At 37.9% G+C, this 21,234-nt stretch overlaps 1 protein-coding gene across 2 annotated transcripts in view; it reads right to left on the reverse strand.

The window, feature by feature from the left end:
- Positions 1-21,234, reverse strand: part of xylb (xylulokinase homolog (H. influenzae)) — a 353,065-nt gene that overhangs the window by 22,000 nt on the left and 309,831 nt on the right. For both annotated transcript variants that reach the window (XR_007935308.1, XM_028804172.2), the window contains one exon: positions 15,237-15,331. Coding sequence is in view for 1 of the 2 variants with exons in the window: in XM_028804172.2 (XP_028660005.1) it covers positions 15,237-15,331 (95 nt within the window). In the remaining variant the exon portion in view is untranslated. The remainder of the gene's footprint in view (positions 1-15,236; positions 15,332-21,234) is intronic.

A 21,234-nucleotide genomic window follows, 5' to 3' on the forward strand; every position in this document is an offset into this window, starting at 1 on the left:
CATTCTATCTAGCATAAATGATCTCAATCAGTCCTCATGGTTTTCAGGCTTCACATAGAAGAATTAGATGATGATGGTCATGTGGACCTCTGGCCTTCAATCCAGCAATGTAGGGACTGCATGGTGCTCTGATTAGGTGGTGGTGGCGATAAAACCATAAAGAGAACAGCAGAGAAAGTAGGGGTTAGTACAGATTTTAGAGCCATGATAAAAAAGTATAATTAAATGCATAAACAAAACATCAGGGTTACACTAAAATGAAGCTATGAGTTAAGTAATGGGATTTTAGTAGTTTTTTTAAAGTGCTCCAATTTCTATTGGTAAGCTATTCCAGATTTTAGGCGCATAACAGCAGAAGGCTACCTCACCACTTCTTTTAAGTTTAGCTCTTGGAATTATAAGCAGACCTTTAATTTAATGATCTAAGGTTATGATTTAAAGTGTAAGGTGAAAGGCATTCTGAGACATAGGATGGTACGAGATTATTTAAGGCTTTGTAAACCATAAGCAGTACTTTAAAGTCAATTCTAAATGACAAGGTGTTGCCAACTAACCTAACCTGCAAATCTTATGGAACTTGAGAGGAAAAGTGGCGTACCTGGGCAAAAATCGAAACAGACGCAAGGAAAACATACAAAATCCACATGACCAGGTAAGAGATTTGTTGAATCCATGAAGCGGCAGCACTAGCCTGTGCTTATTTTAACACAATTTAAGCATTCTTTATATTCTTCAAACAGGAAAGTAGACACAGTATTTAGGGAGAAATTGTCAGTAAGCTACGGTATTATGTTATTAAAAATACCTTGCAAAACAGAACAGAATAAAATAAAATAAAACAAAGCATTACAACTTGTATCTACGGCATTGACTGATGCAGTATTTTACACAAATGCAGTGAGTTAAGAAAGGATGCAAACAACCACAGAAGACATTGGGATATTGGCACATAGCTCATTCAAGTAAGATTTGATCAATATACTAAACTTGTTTTCAGACTTTTTTGTTGGTTTTGTATAACATTAAACATTTTACAATGAATCGTGTCAGCCTACACTAACTTTGCTAGATTGATCAGATAACTTGTATTTCTGACAGAACAGAACTCTCTGAGGAACTAAAGAAACTGACAATGACAGCGCCAATAGCTGCAGTGTAGTTGATGCTGTGCAAACAGAGCGGATGAATACATGAATGTCGCTTACAGAATAATTCTAACAATACCAGTGACTGGGGTGACAGTTGAGATATCATTTTTGGTGGATTAAAATTATTTCTTTTATTTTTCTCTGTACACGTATAACTCAAGAAAGGCTGCCTAGTTTGGCACTGTTGTCAAGAGAGCAAGATGAAAATACAAAGAGTGACATATCAGCTGTTACTGATATGTTTGCAGCTCATACTATTGATACACATCTCATATTTTTCTGCAACCTTACCTAGCTAATAAAGCATTTCAGTTCTTGAGATAAACACATCTGTCCATCTTCTGAGTCTGTTACATGTTCGTGACCTATCAGGTAGCATCAAAGGCTAGACAAGAGCCAGTCCTGGACAGAATGCCAGTCCATAACAAGGTTAAGTCAGGAATTTCCAAGTAGCTGGCATAGAACCCCATAAGGACAAAGGGAGAATGTGCACACTGCTACAGACAGCATTATGGATTAGGGATCAGAGCGGGAGCAGTAAGCTAACCACTGTGCCACTGTGTCGTCCTCAGATTAATCCAGGACTGGAGAGAGAAGGAGCAGAGGTCTGTAAATTTTCTTTAAATATAACTGCTGCTAAAAAAATCACTTTTTTCAGAATTGTACTCCCTGCCTCATTCTATCAAAGTAAAGCAATCCTCCCTGTATTCAGTTAAAAGTGGACATGTTTAAAGGAGAAAATGGCTCAAAAATATACCCTTTTCACAAAACTGACATGAGAGAATGTTCTGCTAAAAGAAGTGTGCTCAGCTTTTATTTACCTTAAATTCTGTACTACAGTCAGTGCACTGGAATTCTACTCATGTTTGCTACTCTCGGTAACAATACTGTTAAATGCTGAATATATCAAAGTAAATAAATAATGGGATATACAGTAAATCAAGAACAGAAATGTGTTGGAATGGGTACAACAATGTACACAAATTTGAGGTATGAAATACTTTGCCAGCATTGTCCATGACAGTAATACCAAAATGGTAGCACCCAAGAAAAATACAAATGCTATAGGGAAAACAAATAATAATAATAAAAATAATAATTGTAATATATTGCAAAATATGTACAAAAATGATACGTGAAAAGTTCAAAATCCCTGTATCATAATAATAGATGTGGGAAGAAAACTGGAGTAACCAGAGGGAAAAAAAAATATGCAAGTCCATACTTCACCAAGACAGTGAGTAAGCCAGGATTTCAGCTGTACTAGTAGCCATAGCATCACTAATGGAAGAATGTTTCTATTTCACTATACACTCACAATCCTAAATGGTCTGTTATTTAGTATTTATTTTGTAGTCTTGATTTATTCTGAAGAAAGAACCATTTTATAGATGTAGATAAATTTGTTGGTACTCTTATAGCTTACTGAAAAAGTGCTGCATGCCTCCTGAAAAGTAATTAAATGAAAAGTAATTGTCCCCTGTATACCTGCATGCTTTTGATATGTCATTGAGTAAAGTAAAGCAAGTGTGAAAAAAGATAAAAGTACTAATCATTCTACAAAGATATTCTATAATGGCCTAGGCACATTTGCTGGTACTCCTAGAAAAGATCATAAATAATTGGATTTGAGTGATTTTACAAACTAGCTGTTTTCTTTCATTAGTATCAAAAATGTATTCAACCATTGTAGTCACTCTGCTGTTTGGTATCTTCGTGTGTCTCACACTGAATATGGAACAGAGAAAGCAAAGGAGAGAGTTGTCTGAGGATATCACAAAGAACATTATAGATAAGGATGTTAAAAGCAAAGGATATAAAACCATCTGCAAACAGCCTGATTTTCCTGGGAAAATGGGTTACAAATATTATTAAGAAGTTTTAGGTCCCTAAGACCATAGCCAACCTCCATGGATGTGGCAGCAAGAGGAATATCGACCCCAGAATGGCCAATGGGCAGAAGGATAGTGAGAATGGTAGACAAAAAGCCAAGGACAACTCCCAAAGAGATAAAAGCTGAGCTCCAAGGTCTGGTCCAGCAGTGTCTGATCACACCTGCTGTCGTTTTTGAGTGATGACAATGAGCTCAATGGAAGAAGACCCAGGGGGACTATACTATTGAAAGAAAAACATAAAAAGGCCACACTGGAATTTGCTAAAATGCATATTGATAAGCCACAGTGCTTCTGGGAGAATGTCTTTCGAAGCTTTTTGGCAAGTCACATCAGCTCTACGCCCATAGGAACACCATACCTACTGTGAAACATGGGAGATGCTTCGTTAAGGTTTTGGGGTTGCTTTGCTATGTCTGGCATGGGGTGCCTTGAATCTGTGCAGGGAACGAATCTCTTGATTATGAAGACATTCTGGAGCAAAATGTACTGCCCAGTGTCAGAAAGCTCCATTTCAGTTGCAGGACATGAATCCTCCAACGTGATAATGACTCAAAACACACAGCTAAAAGCACCTAAGAATGGCTAAGCACAAAACTCTGGACTATTCTGAAATGGCCTTCTATGAGCCCTGATTTGAAATCTATCAAACATCTCTATGGAAAGAACTGGCATATGCAGTCTGGAGAAGACCCCCTTCAAACCTGGCACAGCTGGAGCAGTTTTCCTAGGAAGAGTGGGCCAAACTACCTGTTGACAGGATCTGAAGTTTCATGGAGAGCTATAGGAATCACTTGTTTACAGTGATTGACTCTAAAGGATGTGTAAGCAAATATTAGGTTAAAGATCCTGCAATTTTTGTCCATGCCATCTTCATTTGTGTTTATATTTGAAATATTTTTTTTTGTTCTTTATTTCACCTTATACAATTTCTTGTATTACGAATTTGTTAGTTTTCACATACCCCTTGGGGTCAGAGCACAGGGTCAGCCATTGTACAGTGCCCCTGGAGCAATTACAGGTTAAGGGTCTTACTCAAGGCCTCAGCAGTGACGGGGATTCGAACCGGCAACCTTCTGGATACCAGCATAGATCCTTAGCCTCAGAGCCACCACTCTGCCCTTAATATTCTGTTGAATCAAAACTGTAAAGTTTGTTTTTGTTAAATACGGAATAAACAATGACGGTTACCAATTACTTTAGTCAGTTTTGAAGTTACACCAGAGACAATTGTAAGTCCTTCTTTTTTTGAAAGAGTTGTACCAACACATTTGTCCATGTATGTAATACCTCAGACTTGCAAAAGGCTAAGACACCGTGTGAACGGGCCTACGTTCATCACTGGTCACATCACATGCTACAAGCTAAGAGAGTGGGATACACTATGTCATAAAAGAGCGAACAAATAAATGAATCTGAAAAAGAGTAAAAATGATTGAAAGGGAGTATTTATACAGTTTAACATTTCTAGAATACAAAAATCCAATTCTGATTAGCATGACACAAGTTGTGCTCCAAAACAAAATCTAATTTATCAACATTTTAACTTAATGCCTCCTGCAAACAAATAGTAGGCCATGAATATCTACTATACATCTTTATTCAAGTTATACTGTATGTGTTTTCTGCATCCCAAGTTATTGTGGAAAAAGTCCATCTGTTTGTAACATAAAAATAAATTGAATTTGGCACTCATCAGCATTGTCATATTGGGCTTTCCTTTTAACTTTAATACTACCAGGAGGAAACTAGAAAGAAGATTTCTACATGGCTTAACTTTATGAACCAGAATCGAAATGAAACATAAGACTGCTGAAGCGGTGTTCAGAAACAGACAAACCAAATGTTGAGTTGTTTGTTCATAATGAAAAACTTTATGTATAGTGAAAAACAAATTCAGCCTTTTACAGGAAAAAAAAAACACAACAGCTTTGCCCACCTTTGCTACTCTAAAACCTATATTGATCATTGGAGGAAGATGAATTTCACACTCTAGAATATTTTTAAATAAGAAGAATGTTAAAGTAAAACATGAGTGAACCAATCAGTGCTAAAGTTGAAGTTAAAATGGTTGATCCAATGATTCAAAATGCACAATGTAAAGGTGCCAGTAAACAGGCCATGAAGTATTATAAATCTGCCGCAGCGCACTTCTTCCACCTAATAGATAGATAGATAGATAGATAGATAGATAGATAGATAGATAGATAGATAGATAGATAGATAGATAGATAGATAGATAGATAGATAGATAGATAGATAGATAGATAGATAGATAGATAGATAGATACTTTATTAATCCCAGGGGGAAATTCACATAAGATAGATACTTTATTAATCCCAGGGGGAAATTCACATAATGGGAACAGTAGTACCACTGCTGGCATTGCCACAAGTTTGCAGGTGTGATGAATATATTGGGGGTTGTTGGGGAGGGAAGGTTATATACGAGGGGGGACCCAAAAATGACAAGAATTAAAAAAAAAAAGTGGTATATTTCTCAGAACATTTCCAAAACTTAATCACCCTCAAAATACTCTCCCTGAGACACAAAACACTTGTCCCACCGCTTGTTCCAATGTTCAAAACTGTTCTGAACCTCTTGCAAAGTGATAGCTTTCAGTGTCTCCATTGTTTGTTTCTTGATCTCCTCTACATCCTGAAAAAGCTTTTTCTTTAAGGTCCCTCTTCATTCTTGGAAACAAGAAAAAATCGCACAGTGAAAGCTCCGGGGAGTAGGAGGAGTAGGAAACCATTGTCATCTAGTTTTTTAAGAGAAATTGCTGCACACTTAATGCTGTGTAGCCGTTAGCGTTGTCATGGTACAGATGCCACTTGCCTGATCGCCACAATTTGGGTTGCTTTCTCCGCACTGCATCACACACTTGCTTGAGCACTTCAAGGAAGCCGCTTTGCCAAATGATGCAGAGTGCAGTCTAGTAGATAGATAGATAGATAGATAGATAGATAGATAGATAGATAGATAGATAGATAGATAGATAGATAGATAGATAGATAGATAGATAGATAGATAGATAGATAGATAGATAGATAGATAGATAGATAGATAGATAGATAGATACTTTATTAATCCCAATGGGAAATTCACCAAGCGGCAAATCTTGGAACTAATGCTCCTCCAGCCTCCAGAAAAACATTCTCATTATTTTTGGGTCCCCCCTCGTATATTAAACACCTTTGTTCCTGAATGAACTGCACAAATTTGACTTGTCAAGAAACGGCACAGCTTACTAATTGTTGTTTCAAAGTGAAATTATAAGTTTCCCTGCAGACTCAATTTCGCAAGAATCGCGAGCGCATCACTATAAGCCATAAATTGCCCAGCAATTGGACTGGGTGAAACCCCCTGGTTCTGCGGTGTATGAATGGAAGGGCAGTTGGTAGTGAAGGACAAGACATCAAACATTTCCCTCCTGGATAATTGGGGACAGTACAAGATGGCTACCTATGTTAAGGGTCCTATAGGGCTGCCTAACCTTTTGGGGCAAGAAACTGCAGGGATACTTTGAGAACTCTGAAAAGAAAACCTAGAATTTTAATATGGATGTCTCTGACCTGGTTGTACATCAAATCAGAAGTGACTCTCAATGTATTTTGGAAACCAAACTTGTAAAGACCACAGGACTGTCTGGAAATGAGTGAAAAGCAGGGCCTCATCAGAAAGATCAATGCTGTTTTAGACAGAGAGAAAAAGGGTGTTGTACCGTGTTAGCCATTATGGATGTAATGAGAAATCAAGCAAAATGACACCTTTTATTGGCTAACTTAAAAGATTACAATACGTAAGCTTTTGAGGCAACTCAGACCCGTTTTTCAGGCAAGATAATTAAGCCAGTTAGGAAATAGCATTATTGCTAGCATGGACTATTAGCTATGTTTGCCAGTGGAAGATAGCATACAGTTTTCCACCGTGTCTAATATAGCATGTAAGCTTTCGAGGCAACTCAGAACCCTTCTGTTGTAACAGCTTATTTTTGGTTCCTGTGTGTCACTGTTTTCTTTTTTTTTTTAAATTTTATTGATTTTATTGAAATCATACAACATTCAATACAAATAGATCAATTTTTACAAAAATAGGATCGAAAACAAATCAACCCCCACCCCTGAGAAAGGGAGCATGGCCGGCAGAGTAAAAATTAAACCTAGTAAAAATAAGTAGATTGATGAATTAATAAGTGAATAAAGATGGAGAAGAAAAAGAAAAGGGGAGAGAATCTGCTTCCTCTGTGCTTTAAAAGCTTATTCTAAAATGTTATTGATTAGATCCTGCCAGGTTTTGAAAAGGTTTTGTACAGATCCTCTAAGTACAAATTTGATTTTTTCCAGTTTCAAATAGTATATAACATCAGTTACCCACTGACTTAGAATAGGAGAGTTGGGATTCATCCAGTTGAGCAAGATAAGTCTACATGCCAATAGTGTAGTAAAGGCAATTACAGTTTTTTTGTCCTTCTCCACTTCAAGTCCATCTGGAAGCACACCAAATACAGCTGTTAATGGGTTAAGAGGGACCGCAACACTAAAGCTGTCTGATAGGCATTCAAAAATTTTGGTCCCGAATGATGTTAATTTGGTGCAGGCCCAAAACATGTGACCTAGTGAGGCTGGAACTTGATTGCAGTGTTCACAGGTTAGATCTTGCCCTGGAAACATTTTGGACAATTTTAAACAAGACAGATGTGCTCGATATATAATTTTGAGTTGAATAATTGTATGCTTTGCACATATGGAGCTTGAGTGAATTCTCTGCATTGCTACCTTCCACTCCTTTTCTGAGATATTGAGTGAGAGATCCTTTTCCCATTGTCTTCTTGAATCTTTGAAAGGGAGGGACTGTAAAATGGTTTTATATATTGCAGAAATGCTGCCTGAGTCATCGAGACTGAGCAATATTTTTTCCAGCATAAAGGGAGGTGGGAAGTGAAGAAAACTGGGCAGGTTCTGTTTAACAAAGTTTCTGATTTGGAGGTAGTGAAAGAAATGTATTGCTGGAAAGTTACATTTTGAATGTAATTGTTCGTAGGATGCAAAGAAGTTGTCTATGTACAGATCTCTAAGTGATTTAAACTCAAATGTTTTCCAGACATTAAAAACTGCATATGTTTGCGAGGGTGGAAAAAGGTGCTTCTCGTGCAGAGGTGCCATAGATAAAAGCTTAAAATACCTCCTACATTGGTTCTATATTCTGATTGAGTGAAGCACAATTGGGTTCTTAGTATATTGGCGATAACTTGCATTTATTGGGGTACAAAGCAAAGAATATAAAGAAGTACTGCAGGATTTTATTTCTATTGCGGACCAAGCCTGTGTATGTTCATGTCCAGGTTTTTATAGTTTGTATGTTTGCTGCCCAGTAATAAAATTGAAAGTTAGGTAGAGCCATGCAGCTTTCCACTTTAGGTCTTTGTAGGGTCGCTCTTTGGATACGTGAATGTTTTGAATTCCAAATAAATGAGGTTATGGTTGAATCTAATTTCTTAAAAAATGATTTATTGATGTATATTGGAATGTTTTGAAATAAAAAGAGAAGCTTAGGGAGGTTATTCATCTGAACAATGTTAATTCTTCCAGCTAAAGTGAGATGAAGGGTTGACCATCTATGTAAGTCTTGCTTAATTTTTTCCATACAAACGCCAAAATTTTGTTGATAAAGAGCTTTATGCTTTGTTTTGACATTTACCCCTAGATATTTAAACTGATCTGCGATGATACAAGGGAAGGTGTCCAATATAATATTGTGTGCTTGAGAATTCACTGGAAAGAGCACACTTTTATTCAAATTAATTCTGAGACCAGAAATCTTTTGAAATTCTGTTACTGCTGTTTGGACTGCAGGCACAGTATTTTGTAGGTCTGATATATACAGTACCATATCATCTGCATATAAAGAAATTTTCTGTTCAAATCCTTCTCTGATAATCCCCTTTATCTTATAAGCATTTCGACAGTGAACCGCCAGTGGCTCAATGGCGATTGCAAATAGCAGTGGTGACAAGGGGCATCCTTGTCTGGTACCACATTCTAGTTTAAAGTAGTCTGAATTATTAATGTTGTTAATACAAACTGAAGCTTCTGGATTGGTATACAGTAGTTTGATCCATGCACAAATGTTCGGGCCAAACCCAAATTTCTCCAATGTAGTGAAAAGTAGTTCATGTCAAATGCTGAGTCTGAGTTTTCTGAAGAGTTCTTCCATATCACTGCAGAGTCTAATTTTGTCAATTGGCTTTGCAGGGCAATATGAGAGTCCCTTTGTAAGTACTGAAATCTCTGCTTCATTAGGAGCCCACTTCAACAGCCATGAACACTGTGAGAAAGACTTTAAAGTCACAATGCATATGGGCAACTTCAAAACACAGCAAGAGAGAAAAGAATGGGAAGTTAAACTCATGCTAAAAGGTAACACATTACAACATGGTTTAAATAGAGACAAGAGTTTTATGACCAGATATGAGGACTATGTACATCCTTCTGACTGGCCCAGACAACCTGACTACAGACCCACATTGCATGGAAAACTCACCAAAATCTTCAAAAGACTGTTGGACAGTATTCTTGTCAAAAGATCTTGACCATGCATTGTTCTCCTCTCTTGCTAAATGAATCTTAGCCTAGAGAAGTCTAATTTTTTGCACCTAAGATATCTCACGTAAAGGTTTTCCAATGCTGTACCTGACCTAGTGTCTATATAAACACAGGTAACTCCAGTATCTGTATTACATCTTCCCTGCAGAAGGGGCCTGGGAAAAATAAAGAGAGGTGAAAAGGAACATATTGCTTAGCTCTTAGAGTGGAAAAGTGGACCTGACAGGGTCAGAAAGATGGATTATCCAGAAACTTTTATTTGTGATAGTCAGGCCAAAATAAATTTAGGTTTTATTATTTTTGTCACATTCTATGTTTTCTTGCTCCTTCTACTGCACCTAACCTTGTGTATTGTTTTTCATTATAAATAAATCACCTTACTTCATGTCTCATGGGCTTCTCTGGCGTTATTGTAGGCATGGGTCACCTCACAAGTGCCCACCCCCCAAGGTCACACCTCATAAATATGTGATTATATGGCTGAAAAGTAGATGCTCATGAATGTGAAATGGCTAAGTCTACACCTGTACCCCACTGAGATGGGACCTAAAGAGACTTAAGCATAAAAGAAAGCCTTCAAGCATCACATAGTTGAAATAGTTCTGTATGGAGAGTGAGCAGGAATTCCTTCTAGGCAGTGTACGAGGCAGATTATTCCTTTCAGAGAATATTCTGTTTACATTATTTTAACTTCAAGTTATTGAATGCTTAGATTTTTAATAAATAATGAGAAAATGCATTGTGTATTACATATCAAATAAGACTACCTTTATATACACTGTTACATTTTAGTGAGACCTACATAAAGGTAAAATGAAACTGATGTTAATGTGTCAAAGTCACAGGATTTGTGGGTGCAATAAGATGTGCTCAGGCAATCAGCAGGGTGTTTAATTGCTAATGGAGCGCAATACTCACTGATCACAGTACCAGACAGTGGAGACGTGACGCTTGTTGATTAGATACTAGTAAGAATTTCTTTATGTAAACTAAGCTAAACAAAACAGTGACACTCGATTAACTAGAAAACTAGAATCCAGGCACTCCCAGGCAGGTGGCGCAAGTGCATTGAGAAGGGTGGGGACTACATTGAGAACTGACATTATCAGTTTTGTTAAGGTTCATTCCATTTTCTGATAAATCCCATTTTCTAACTTTAGCTTGACTCCACCTCGTATTTATGCATTTTACATAATATGACCAAATTAAAATGAGTGTTGTAAATGCTAGGGGTCGCTGTTGCCCCATTAACTCCAACAGACAAATGCTCTGGACACCAAGTAAAAGCAATAAGAAGTGTTTTAATCTTCTTTCTTCTATAAATAGTGCCTTCAAGCACCCCAGCCACAATAAACAGGCAATTAAATCAGAAATTACAATAATAATAAACACAATTCTTCTCTAATCCTCACCTCCCAGCAAGCTCTGTCACACACCTCCCAACTCTGGCTCGCTTGATGGGTCTCCAGCAGTCCTTTATATAGTTCTTGACCCAGAGGTGCTTCTGTCCTTCCATCCACGTGACCTACCAGCACTTCCGGGTCAGATGAAGATGTTGACTTTTCTTCTGCCCGGAAGTACTTTGGAGCTTCCATCCTCGTGACCTGGGAGTACTTCCGGGCTATAGATGAGGCATGACTCCTCCTGTCCCTTTACAGCTCCCCATGATGGCACCCACAGAACCCAACAGAGATGAGCAACCAAACTCAAAGTCCCATGATGCCCTGTGGGAATCCGGAACACAGCTACATTCCAGGGAAGCTGCCATCTAGCATTTTGGGGGAGACAGTTTCCAAAAGTATCTGCCTTCCCCCATCCTTCTATCCTTTGGGCGTCTCGGCCGGGTTGAGCTGCTGGACGTCCATCACAGAGTGAAAAATACCATTACAATCTAAGTAGGAGTTCATCTTGCATTCATAGGAAGCTCACTGTCTTATGTTCTGTCCAGCTGAGTCTTTGCTATCACATGGCCTTTGAATGGAGGGTCAAACAGAGGAAGCATTCCTGTCTAAATATGGCCACCAAGAGAGGTGGTCTTCTTACTCCTCCTTCAAGGATGGAAGATGGCAGAGAGAAACAGAGGAATGAGAGACATGTTTTTGCAACTCTCCTCTTATTGTCCTCCGATCCCCCTGACTCACCAGTGAAACAGCTCAGACACAACCCCCTCACCCTTCCATTGCTTTGAAGTGAGGGGGTGTAGCATTCACTACTGGACAGCTCAAACACCCTCCACCCCAATATCCAACATTTTTTCTAGTTTCTGACAAACGAAAAAGTTATAAACTGGCCCGGGTACTCTTATTATCAATGAAACTCTAGTCAATTCTCCCGCTAAGAAAAGATAGTTTCCTTGCATGTTTAGACAAGTTAGGCATTGTTAGACATGAAAAAAACAAAACTATTTGCTAGATATTTTTCTGCAGTACATCAAGTAAGAAGGTCCTTGGTCACTGATCAGAAAACCTGTTTGAAGGAAGGCCATCTCAACAACACTTTATCAATCAGGCATTTAAAGAGAGAGGCTAGACGATAGTCACTCTTGAGTAAATGGGAAAAATTGAACTGTTTAGACAGAACTCTAAGCACTATGTCTGGCAAAGACTAGACACTGCTCATCACGACTCTAATACCATCCCTAAAGTGAAGCCTGGTAGTGGCAGCATGATGGGGGTACTTATCAGTGGCAGGGTCAGGGAGTTTGGTCACAACTGAGAGAAAGATGAAAGCAGCCAAATACAAAAAGGTCTTTGAAGAAACCTGTTCCAGAGTGTAAGCAACCTCAGACTGCAGCGACAGTTCAACTGCTGGAGGGACTCTGTCTGTTCTTGAGTGGCCCAGCCAAAGCCTTGACCTAAACCCCAAGTGACAATGAAGATGACAATTTACAGAAACGTCAAATCCAATCTAACAAAGCATTAGAGGATCTGCCAGGAAGAAAGGGATAAACTTCCCAAATCCAGCTGTGCAAAGCTTTTAGAGATTTATCCAAGAAGAATCAAAGCTGTAATTGCTGCCAAAGTAGCTTCTATAAAGTATTGAATTAAGGATCTGAATACTTACATGAAAGAGAGATTTCAATTTTTGATTTTTAATTCGCAAACCTTTCTGAAAATAAGTTTTCACTTTGCCATTATGGGTTAGTGAGTGTAGACTAACGGGTAAAAAATGGTAAAAGTATCCATTTAAAATCAAACCTACAACACAAGAAAATGTACAGAAAGTGAAGGGGTCTGAATAACTGTATGCTTCCTACCAGCAAAGAGAATACAAATGTGGGATTTTTTTATTCATTGTTCAATCAATCTCTGTACTTCTCAGTGAAAGTTGTGAAATGTCTCAAACTCTGTAATCAAATTGGAAAAAAATGAGGTCTTCTAGGTGTAAGTATTCATAAATCAGTTCCGAAAAATAGTACCAAACTGATACTACTGTGACATAAGAGACATTTTTTAATTCTTTAATTTCTGAAAGCAACCTAGATGACTCATTATGTCAGCGTTTCCAGATGTCACACTATAAAGGTCTTTGAATGCTAGTTTGCTATTTAAGGGATTTCTTTATCTGTTAGCCGAGTTTCGTGATTTCTTCTAATGTAAGTTGAATTGACTCATTGAAGGACAGGAAATGTAAAAATTTAAGGGAGACCTATTCATATTAATTCTCTCTCTGTTTTTAAAAATATATCTGTATGGCTGCCGACATGAATGTCTGCTTTTAGAGCTTATGCACAATGAATTCACAGGTAATGTGAGGTAGCAGGAGTGTCACTAGTGACACCTTAGTGGAAGATTAAGTCATTAGGCACAAGCAACACAACCAAAGGTGTCAAAGTCACAGATTTTGTGAGGGCAGTAAGATGCTTTTAGGCAATTAGCAAGGTATTCACTTCCCACACTGTTTTCACAGGCAAGTGAAAAAAGAAAACAAATGCTAACATTTTATATTTGGGTGTACAATGGCACTCAATTATCCAACAAAGCTGAAATTACAATACTTATCCTACTTGCATTACGTTACTGCACTTATTTTTAAGTGAAATGTAACCCCTGACCTGTTTACTAGACATACAAAGTTATCCGGTTTTCAGGTATATTAATAAAACAGCCATTTTGATTGACAATTCAAAGACCAAGAAACACAACTTAATGTATATACGCTCTAAAAGCTCTAGTCTGGGAGGACAGGATTCTCTGCAGATATTCATCTTAGAAAAATGTGCATTGCATAGTCATTTCACTAAGTATAAATAATGAATTATTAAAACTGGAGCTACAAAGATGTCAAATGGCAGTTTGCACTGGGATTACCATGTAACACAAGCACCAGATTGGGTTTCAAGGCTTGTCACTAGAATGTTGTAGTGGACAGTGCGAGCTAAAGATGAAACTTTATCAGCCTTGCCCAATTACAAGATGGCTATATTAGAAACTGACCTCTTACAGAACATTCCCAAAGCAACAATGTGATACCCTGGGGAAATAAACACTACATGGCTCTCTGCAGGCAAAGCCACCTGCAGCTGACCATGTGAAGGCTGGAAAGTGATAGCAGAAGAAACAGACGCCCTTCTTCAGCAGATACAGTGTTTAAGTCCTCTGCACTTTTCATTGATGGAGTAGTGGTAAAAGAAAGATTAGACCATTTCATTCTTGTGAGTGTTATGTTCATAAGATCAAGGGCAGTATCTGATCCAAACAGTTACTAGACACCTTAAGCAACTGTAACAAGAATGTGATAACAAATTTTTTAAGAATTACTGTATATGACCTGGAATGTTACTGTATAAATACAAAGTTGTGGTAGCTCTTACGTTTTCTCTGACTGCACAAAACTTGAGATTTTGAAATGCAGAATTTCAGTTATACAGCATGGAGTTTACTCTTTCTTGCAATATGCCACATCTTATGAAGTGCACTCAACAAATACAGAAGAGAACCGTTTAAAAGAAAGAAGAAGTGTGTCTTCTAGGCAGTCCATATTAAATGGTGTTTCATCTTACTTTAGTGAGGTATTAATAAATACTACTATTATTCACTTTGAATCTGTCAAGATCTCTCTACCTGAAGTAAAACTACATAAAACAATCTGCTAAATTTACAAACTCCATTCTTGTACGGTTTGGTTGCAGAAGTGCATTATTAGACCTTGAAGAAGATATCTGGACTGACTGACTTAACATACTGTAAGGTTCTCTAACTCATTTATTCTAATTTAGAGTCTCTAAGGGCTAAAGCCTCTCATGCAGGACCTCTCAAACATACTGCAAACAGACTTGGGATGCGGACCCCAAACACTGCATCCATTAAACTATTCAGTACTTATGGTTATCATCTAATATTGGATGGAAAAAGGCTGTGTAATTTGATGGATTCTAATTTGTGATGGTGTCACAGAGTGGCAAAACGTTGCATGTTGGTTGGACATGCAAAAGAGTTGTACTCTGTACACATGACAATACAACTACTACTGCTGATACTACTACTACCACAACTACTATAAATCCTTCACAGAGCTGTTCATGAGCAGTGATAGGACAAGCAGGATATAACTTAAAAATAAAATAAAAAAACATAAAATGCTCTCCTACCTGTTCTGCACCTGGTGTTGGTGTCACGACTTGCGTTGGTTCAGGTGCCATTTTCACTGCCTCAGCAAAAGTCACTCCCATCTCAGATAATATCCCTAAAAGAAGATAACACAATGGTAATACATTAAAGAACAATAAATATTTATAATAAAGTGGTGAACCGATAAAATGGTATGACACTGGACATATGAGAAAATATTCATTCTTAGAAAACTTCTGTGAAACTACAACTAGGTATGAATGACAAATCTTTGTGAATTTTATATGGTTTCCTGTTTCTTTGACTATCTGTCCTACTGAGGAACTCAACATAGGTGCACATTTCCAAACGTATTTTATGTAAAATGTCTCTTTTTTGTGAACAATAATGAATTGAAGAGAATAAAAGAAATAAAAAAGAAACAGATTAGACAGAATTTTAATTGTCCCTTGGGGGAAATTTGGCTTTTTACAAAAGCTCTTTAAATAAATACATACATAAACAGATAAACAAAAATACAGACACATTTGGCTTTTTACATAAACTCTTGAAATAGATAGATAGATAGATAGATAGATAGATAGATAGATAGATAGATAGATAGATAGATAGATAGATAGATAGATAGATAGATAGATAGATAGATAGATAGAACTTTATTTGACCCCAGAGACAATAAAAAAGTAATAGTTAGGTGAATAAATATAAATATATATACACAAACACACAGTATGATCTGAACACACACCAGAATGACTAATAAGGAAGAATGATTTAAAAAGAAAGAAAACTTCTGACTTTTCTGAAAGTTACAGTGAGGCATTATACAAGAAATTGCAAGATAAAAAACACACTCCAACCCTATAATAAATATAAATGGAGAAAGTGACTAAATGGAGTCTACACAATCAATCATAAAGAGCAGAGGTCCACAGACAGTTTGAAAAGGCAACAGGGAGGACAAGTTTCTGTCATCACTAGCTACCTGATACCCACAAGCTTGATTCCCTGATGTTGGGGCCAATCATCAAAGCCAACAGTTCATGAAATGTTAGGGTAAAGAAAGATTTACATGACTCAACAGAAACAGAAGAGGACAATGTCAATTTGGCAGCAATGGCACCCAGAGAGAACAACCTCTGCTGGATTGGGCCGAGTGAGATTGTGTGAAGGTCCGGGATAAGGAAAATATGAGATCTGACAGGGATTTGAACAAAGGGTATTGAAGAGAGAAAATTTGAAATGCTCAAGCACTAGGGAGTGACAACCCAAAACTATGTGGAGAAAGGTTCTGGGAATATTTAAGAAGCAGAAGTGAAAAAGGGAGCGAGTGGATAAACCCATGGCAAAATGTTTATCTTGGGATAAGATACAAGTGATAAATAAGAGCATAAGAAATCTGACAAACGAGAAGAAACCAGTGAGTCCATCAAGTTTGTTTGTTTACCAAAAAGTTAAGCTGTCCAAATATCTTGTCCAGATAATTCTTAAGGGTTGTCAAGGTTTTTGCTTCAACTACATGTCTCTTTTTTTTTTTCCAGATTCCCACAATTCTTTGCATAAAGACGTATTTCCTGACTTCAGTCTTAAATGCACTTCCCCTTAATTTCCACGGATGTCCTTGAGTACATGATTCACCATTAAATTGGAAGAATTCTGCTGGATCTACTTTATGAATGCCTTTGAGGATTCTGAAGACCTGGTTTAGGCCCCCACACAGTCTCCTCTGCTTGAGACTAAATTGTACAACATGTTGTTAAGTCCTGGAATGCACCCTAACCCTAACCCTAAGTCTTTCTTGTAGTGTGGTGACTAGAACTACACAAAATTTGCTATTTGCTATCTCATCAATGCATTATATAGTCGAAGCGTAATGTTCCTCAATTTATATTCAGCAGTTTTTATTATATAACCTAACATTTTATTTCTCTTTTTAGTTGCTTCTGCACATTGTTCAGATGATGAAAATGATGTGTTAACATAAACCCCTAAATCCTTTTCAGTGGTTATTTTCTTTAGGGCAAGGTCTAACATCTTGTATTTATAATTGATGTTCCTTCTGCCCACGTGTGGCACTTTGCATTTCCCAAGTGTTCATCTCCAGTTATGAAGCTCGTTTGGGTCTTTTGAAATTCTTTTTGCTGCTTCCTCAGTGTCTGCCATTCCTCTAATTTTAGTCCCATTTGCAAATTTCACAAATGTACTAACTATTCCACAATCAATGTCATGAATATAAATCAAAAAAGATAATACGATCAAGGACAGTCCCGAGAGGGACGTTACTGATGAAAATTCCACAGGGAGCATTCTCCTCTTACCCCTGATGCTTGCTTACAGAGTAGTCAATAGGTCAGCACCTGAGTATATGGAGACACTGATGAAGTGCTATGCTCCTTCTCGCCCACTCAGGTGCGCCAGGGAACAGCATTTGGTGATGCCACCTCTACATGGCATCAAGTCTCAATCCAGTCTCATTTTCTGCATGGTTCCAAGATGGTGGAACGGGCTGCCCACCTCCATCCGTACTGCTGACTCCCTCAGTGTATTCAAGAAGCAATTGAAGTCCCATCTGTTTTGTGAATATCTGTCTAATTCTAAAGAAAAAAACAGCCTTGTGCTGTGATACTTTATATTCTTGGCTATTATCTATCTATCTATCTATCTATCTATTTAAGTGTAACTGCTTTATTGAGTATGAGTTATTACATCTCTTCACTTGTGGCAATCAAGTTTTGTTACCATTCCTATTACAATGGCTGAACAATCAGGCTCTAGCCTGATGTTACTCGATTATTTACCTCTTTTGTAAGTCACTTTGGATAAAAGAGTCTGCTAAGCAAATAAATGTAAATCTGTACTTTTTGTCCCCATAAAATTAAACTGAATATGCTGATTGTAGCTGCACTTACCCAAAATTACCAAAGTTCTACAGCTTTTAGTTTGCTTTGTAGGATGAGTCAAGCTCCAGTGTGATACGTGATCAAATAATTCCATAGACAAATATCTTAGTTTTAAAAGTTTTAGGAAAAGTTCAAAGCAAAACGGTTCACACAAAAATAGAGAAAACATTGATAGAGCAAAGAAAAGAAAAGTTCTTGTTTAAAGCTTTTAAATTTTGTTTAGTTTCTCTAAGTTTGGTCATACAGTTGTACTTGAGGCACGTTAAGCAAGTTAATCACATAAGCACGTTAGACACGGTGGAAAACTGCATGCCATCTCCTATTAGCAAATATAGCTAATAGTCTATGCTACCAGTAAGGTTATTTCCTAACTGGCTTAATTATCTTGCCTAAAGAATGGGCCTGAGTTGCCGCGAAAGCTTGATTATTGTAATCTTTTTAGTTAGCCAATAAAAGGTGTCATTTTGCTTGACTTTTCTCTACATTCATAATGGCTAACATGGTACAAACCCTAGTACTTCTGTTCTTCAAATATAGCTAAGACATTTCTATATCATGTTAACTTACGGGGTTGAAAGACTATACCATATCCTAGTAACTATGACATGACAAAAAGTAAGCAAACACTATATAAATTTAACATTAAACATTAGCTTTCTAAGATCTTACACAGATGACTCAGATCCTAGAGAACTGAGTGATATTCTTAAAGATTTTATGTAAAGTCTCTTTTACTCCTAGAAATTGGGAAATTCCTAAGCTAACTATACAACAAATGTATATATCATCTTTCCATCAGCAGTCAGGAACCAGGAGAAATAAGGCTAGGTCTGGTTCCTGTTTAAATTTATTACATTTTTCTGCTTAAGGTACCTGGAAAAATCTGTTAAATTATTTCGCCACATTGGTTACTGCTCTGTATGTCGAACTTGTAGCAACTGCATAATGACTCAACAATGCTGTAGTGCTGCCGCTAGCACTGAATGATTCACACAGATGAGACGTGTGTCCTCGAATCATTATTGCTTTGCATGCTCTTTGTAATCACTCACTTTAACTGATTAGATTTTCTTTTTTGTGGATGTGCTTTATGCAATAATTGTTTATTATGCAAATTGAAATCGTAAGTGTACTGGAGAGCAGGCAAAGTAAAAGCACTTATTGACAGTATTCAACATGACTTGAAAACTTCAATCCATAATGAACTGCTGCATACAGATATGTATTAATGGAAGTTGGCAGAAACTGCATCCTGTTCAGGGTAACAGCGAACCAAAAAATGTCAAACAAGAGTAACAAAATGAGTAAAAATAACATTTAGTAATGCAGTAATTTCTTCAATATCTTCTAACTACCTACTGTTGGTTTGGACATGTGCAGAGGAGAGATGCTGAGTATATTGGGAGAAAGATGTTAAGAATGGAGCTGCCAGGGAAGAGGAAAAGAGGAAGGCCTAAGAGGAGGTTTATGGATGTGGTGAGTGAAGACATGCAGGTGATGAGTGTGACAGAGCAAGATGCAGAGGATAGAAAGATATGGAAATAGATGATCCGCTATGGCAACCCCTAACGGGAGCAGCTGAAAGAAGAAGAAGACTTCTAACTACCTACTGTACTGTACTGAACTTGATGCAATTACTTTTCATAGAGTTCTTGCTTGTGAAGTTGAAGTTTTGGTTTCTGCTGTTAGTGTGAAAGTACCATTACTGGTATTTGCTTGTTCGCAAATATAATGGTGATCTGGTATCTTTCAATTAAAATACCATTCCCATCTAGTAGAGCCAGATAAGGGGGAGTGGGCTGCTGAAAGGAGTTTAAAAGGTTCACAATCACTGATGTCTCCAGTCTGCTGTATAAGGGAGGCTAGTAACTGTCAATCGCTTCTACTTTCCCTTACTTTATTACTTTTTTAAAGATTTTTTTAAAACATGATAGATAGATAGATAGATAGATAGATAGATAGATAGATAGATAGATAGATAGATAGATAGATAGATAGATAGATAGATAGATAGATAGATAGATAGATAGATAGATAGATAGATACTTTATTAATCCCAAGGGGAAATTCACACACTCCAGCAGCAGCATACTGATACAAAAAAAAACAATATTAAAGAGTAATAAAAATGTAGGTAAAAACAGACAATAACTTTGAATAATGTTAATGTTCACCCCCAAACCTGACACCCCCCCCCCCCCCCCCCCCCAAAACCGGTGGAATTGAAGAGTCGCATAGTCGCATTTCCTCAGTCTGTCAGTGGAGCAGGACAGTGACAGCAGTCTGTCGCTGAAGCTGCTCCTCTGTCTGGAGATGACACTGTTTAGTGGATGCAGTGGATTCTCCATAATTGATAGGAGCCTGCTGAGCGCCTATCGCTCTGCCACGGATGTCAAACTGTCCAGCTCCATGCTTACAATAGAGCTTGCCTTCCTCACCAGTTTATCCAGGCGTGAGGCATCCTACTTCTTTATGCTGCCTCCCCAGCACACCACTGCGTAGAAGAGGGCATTCGCCACAACCGTCTGATAGAACATCTGCAGCATCTTATTGCAGATGTTGAAGGACGCCAGCCTTCTAAGGAAGTATAGCCGGCTCTGTCCTCTCTTGCACAGAGAATCAGTATTGGCAGTCCAGTCCAATTTATCATCCAGCTGCACTCCCAGGTATTTATAGGTGTGTACCCTCTGCACACAGTCACGTCTGATGATCATGGGGTCCAGGAGGGGCCTGGGCCTCCTAAAATCTACCACCAGCTCCTTGGTTTTGCTGGTGCTCAGGTGTAGATGGTTTGAGTCGCACCATTTAACAAAGTCCTTGATGAGGTTCCTATACTCCTCCTCCTGCCCACTCCTGATGCAGCCCACAATAGCAGTGTCGTCAGCGAACTTTTGCATGTGGCAGGACTCCGAGTTATATTGGAAGCCCGATGTATATAGGCTGAACAGGACCGGAGAAAGTACAGTCCCCTGCGGCGCTCCTGTGCTGCTGAACACAATGTCAGACCAGAGTTTTCAGATTCAGAGTAACAAAACTTCTTGTCTTATTAAAGTGCAGCGTATAAAGCAAATTAAAAATAAAATAAGTATTTTAAACAATGTCTGTGCTCATTTACAAT

This window comes from Erpetoichthys calabaricus, chromosome 6, assembly GCF_900747795.2.
Source record: "Erpetoichthys calabaricus chromosome 6, fErpCal1.3, whole genome shotgun sequence".
NCBI lineage: Eukaryota > Metazoa > Chordata > Cladistia > Polypteriformes > Polypteridae > Erpetoichthys > Erpetoichthys calabaricus.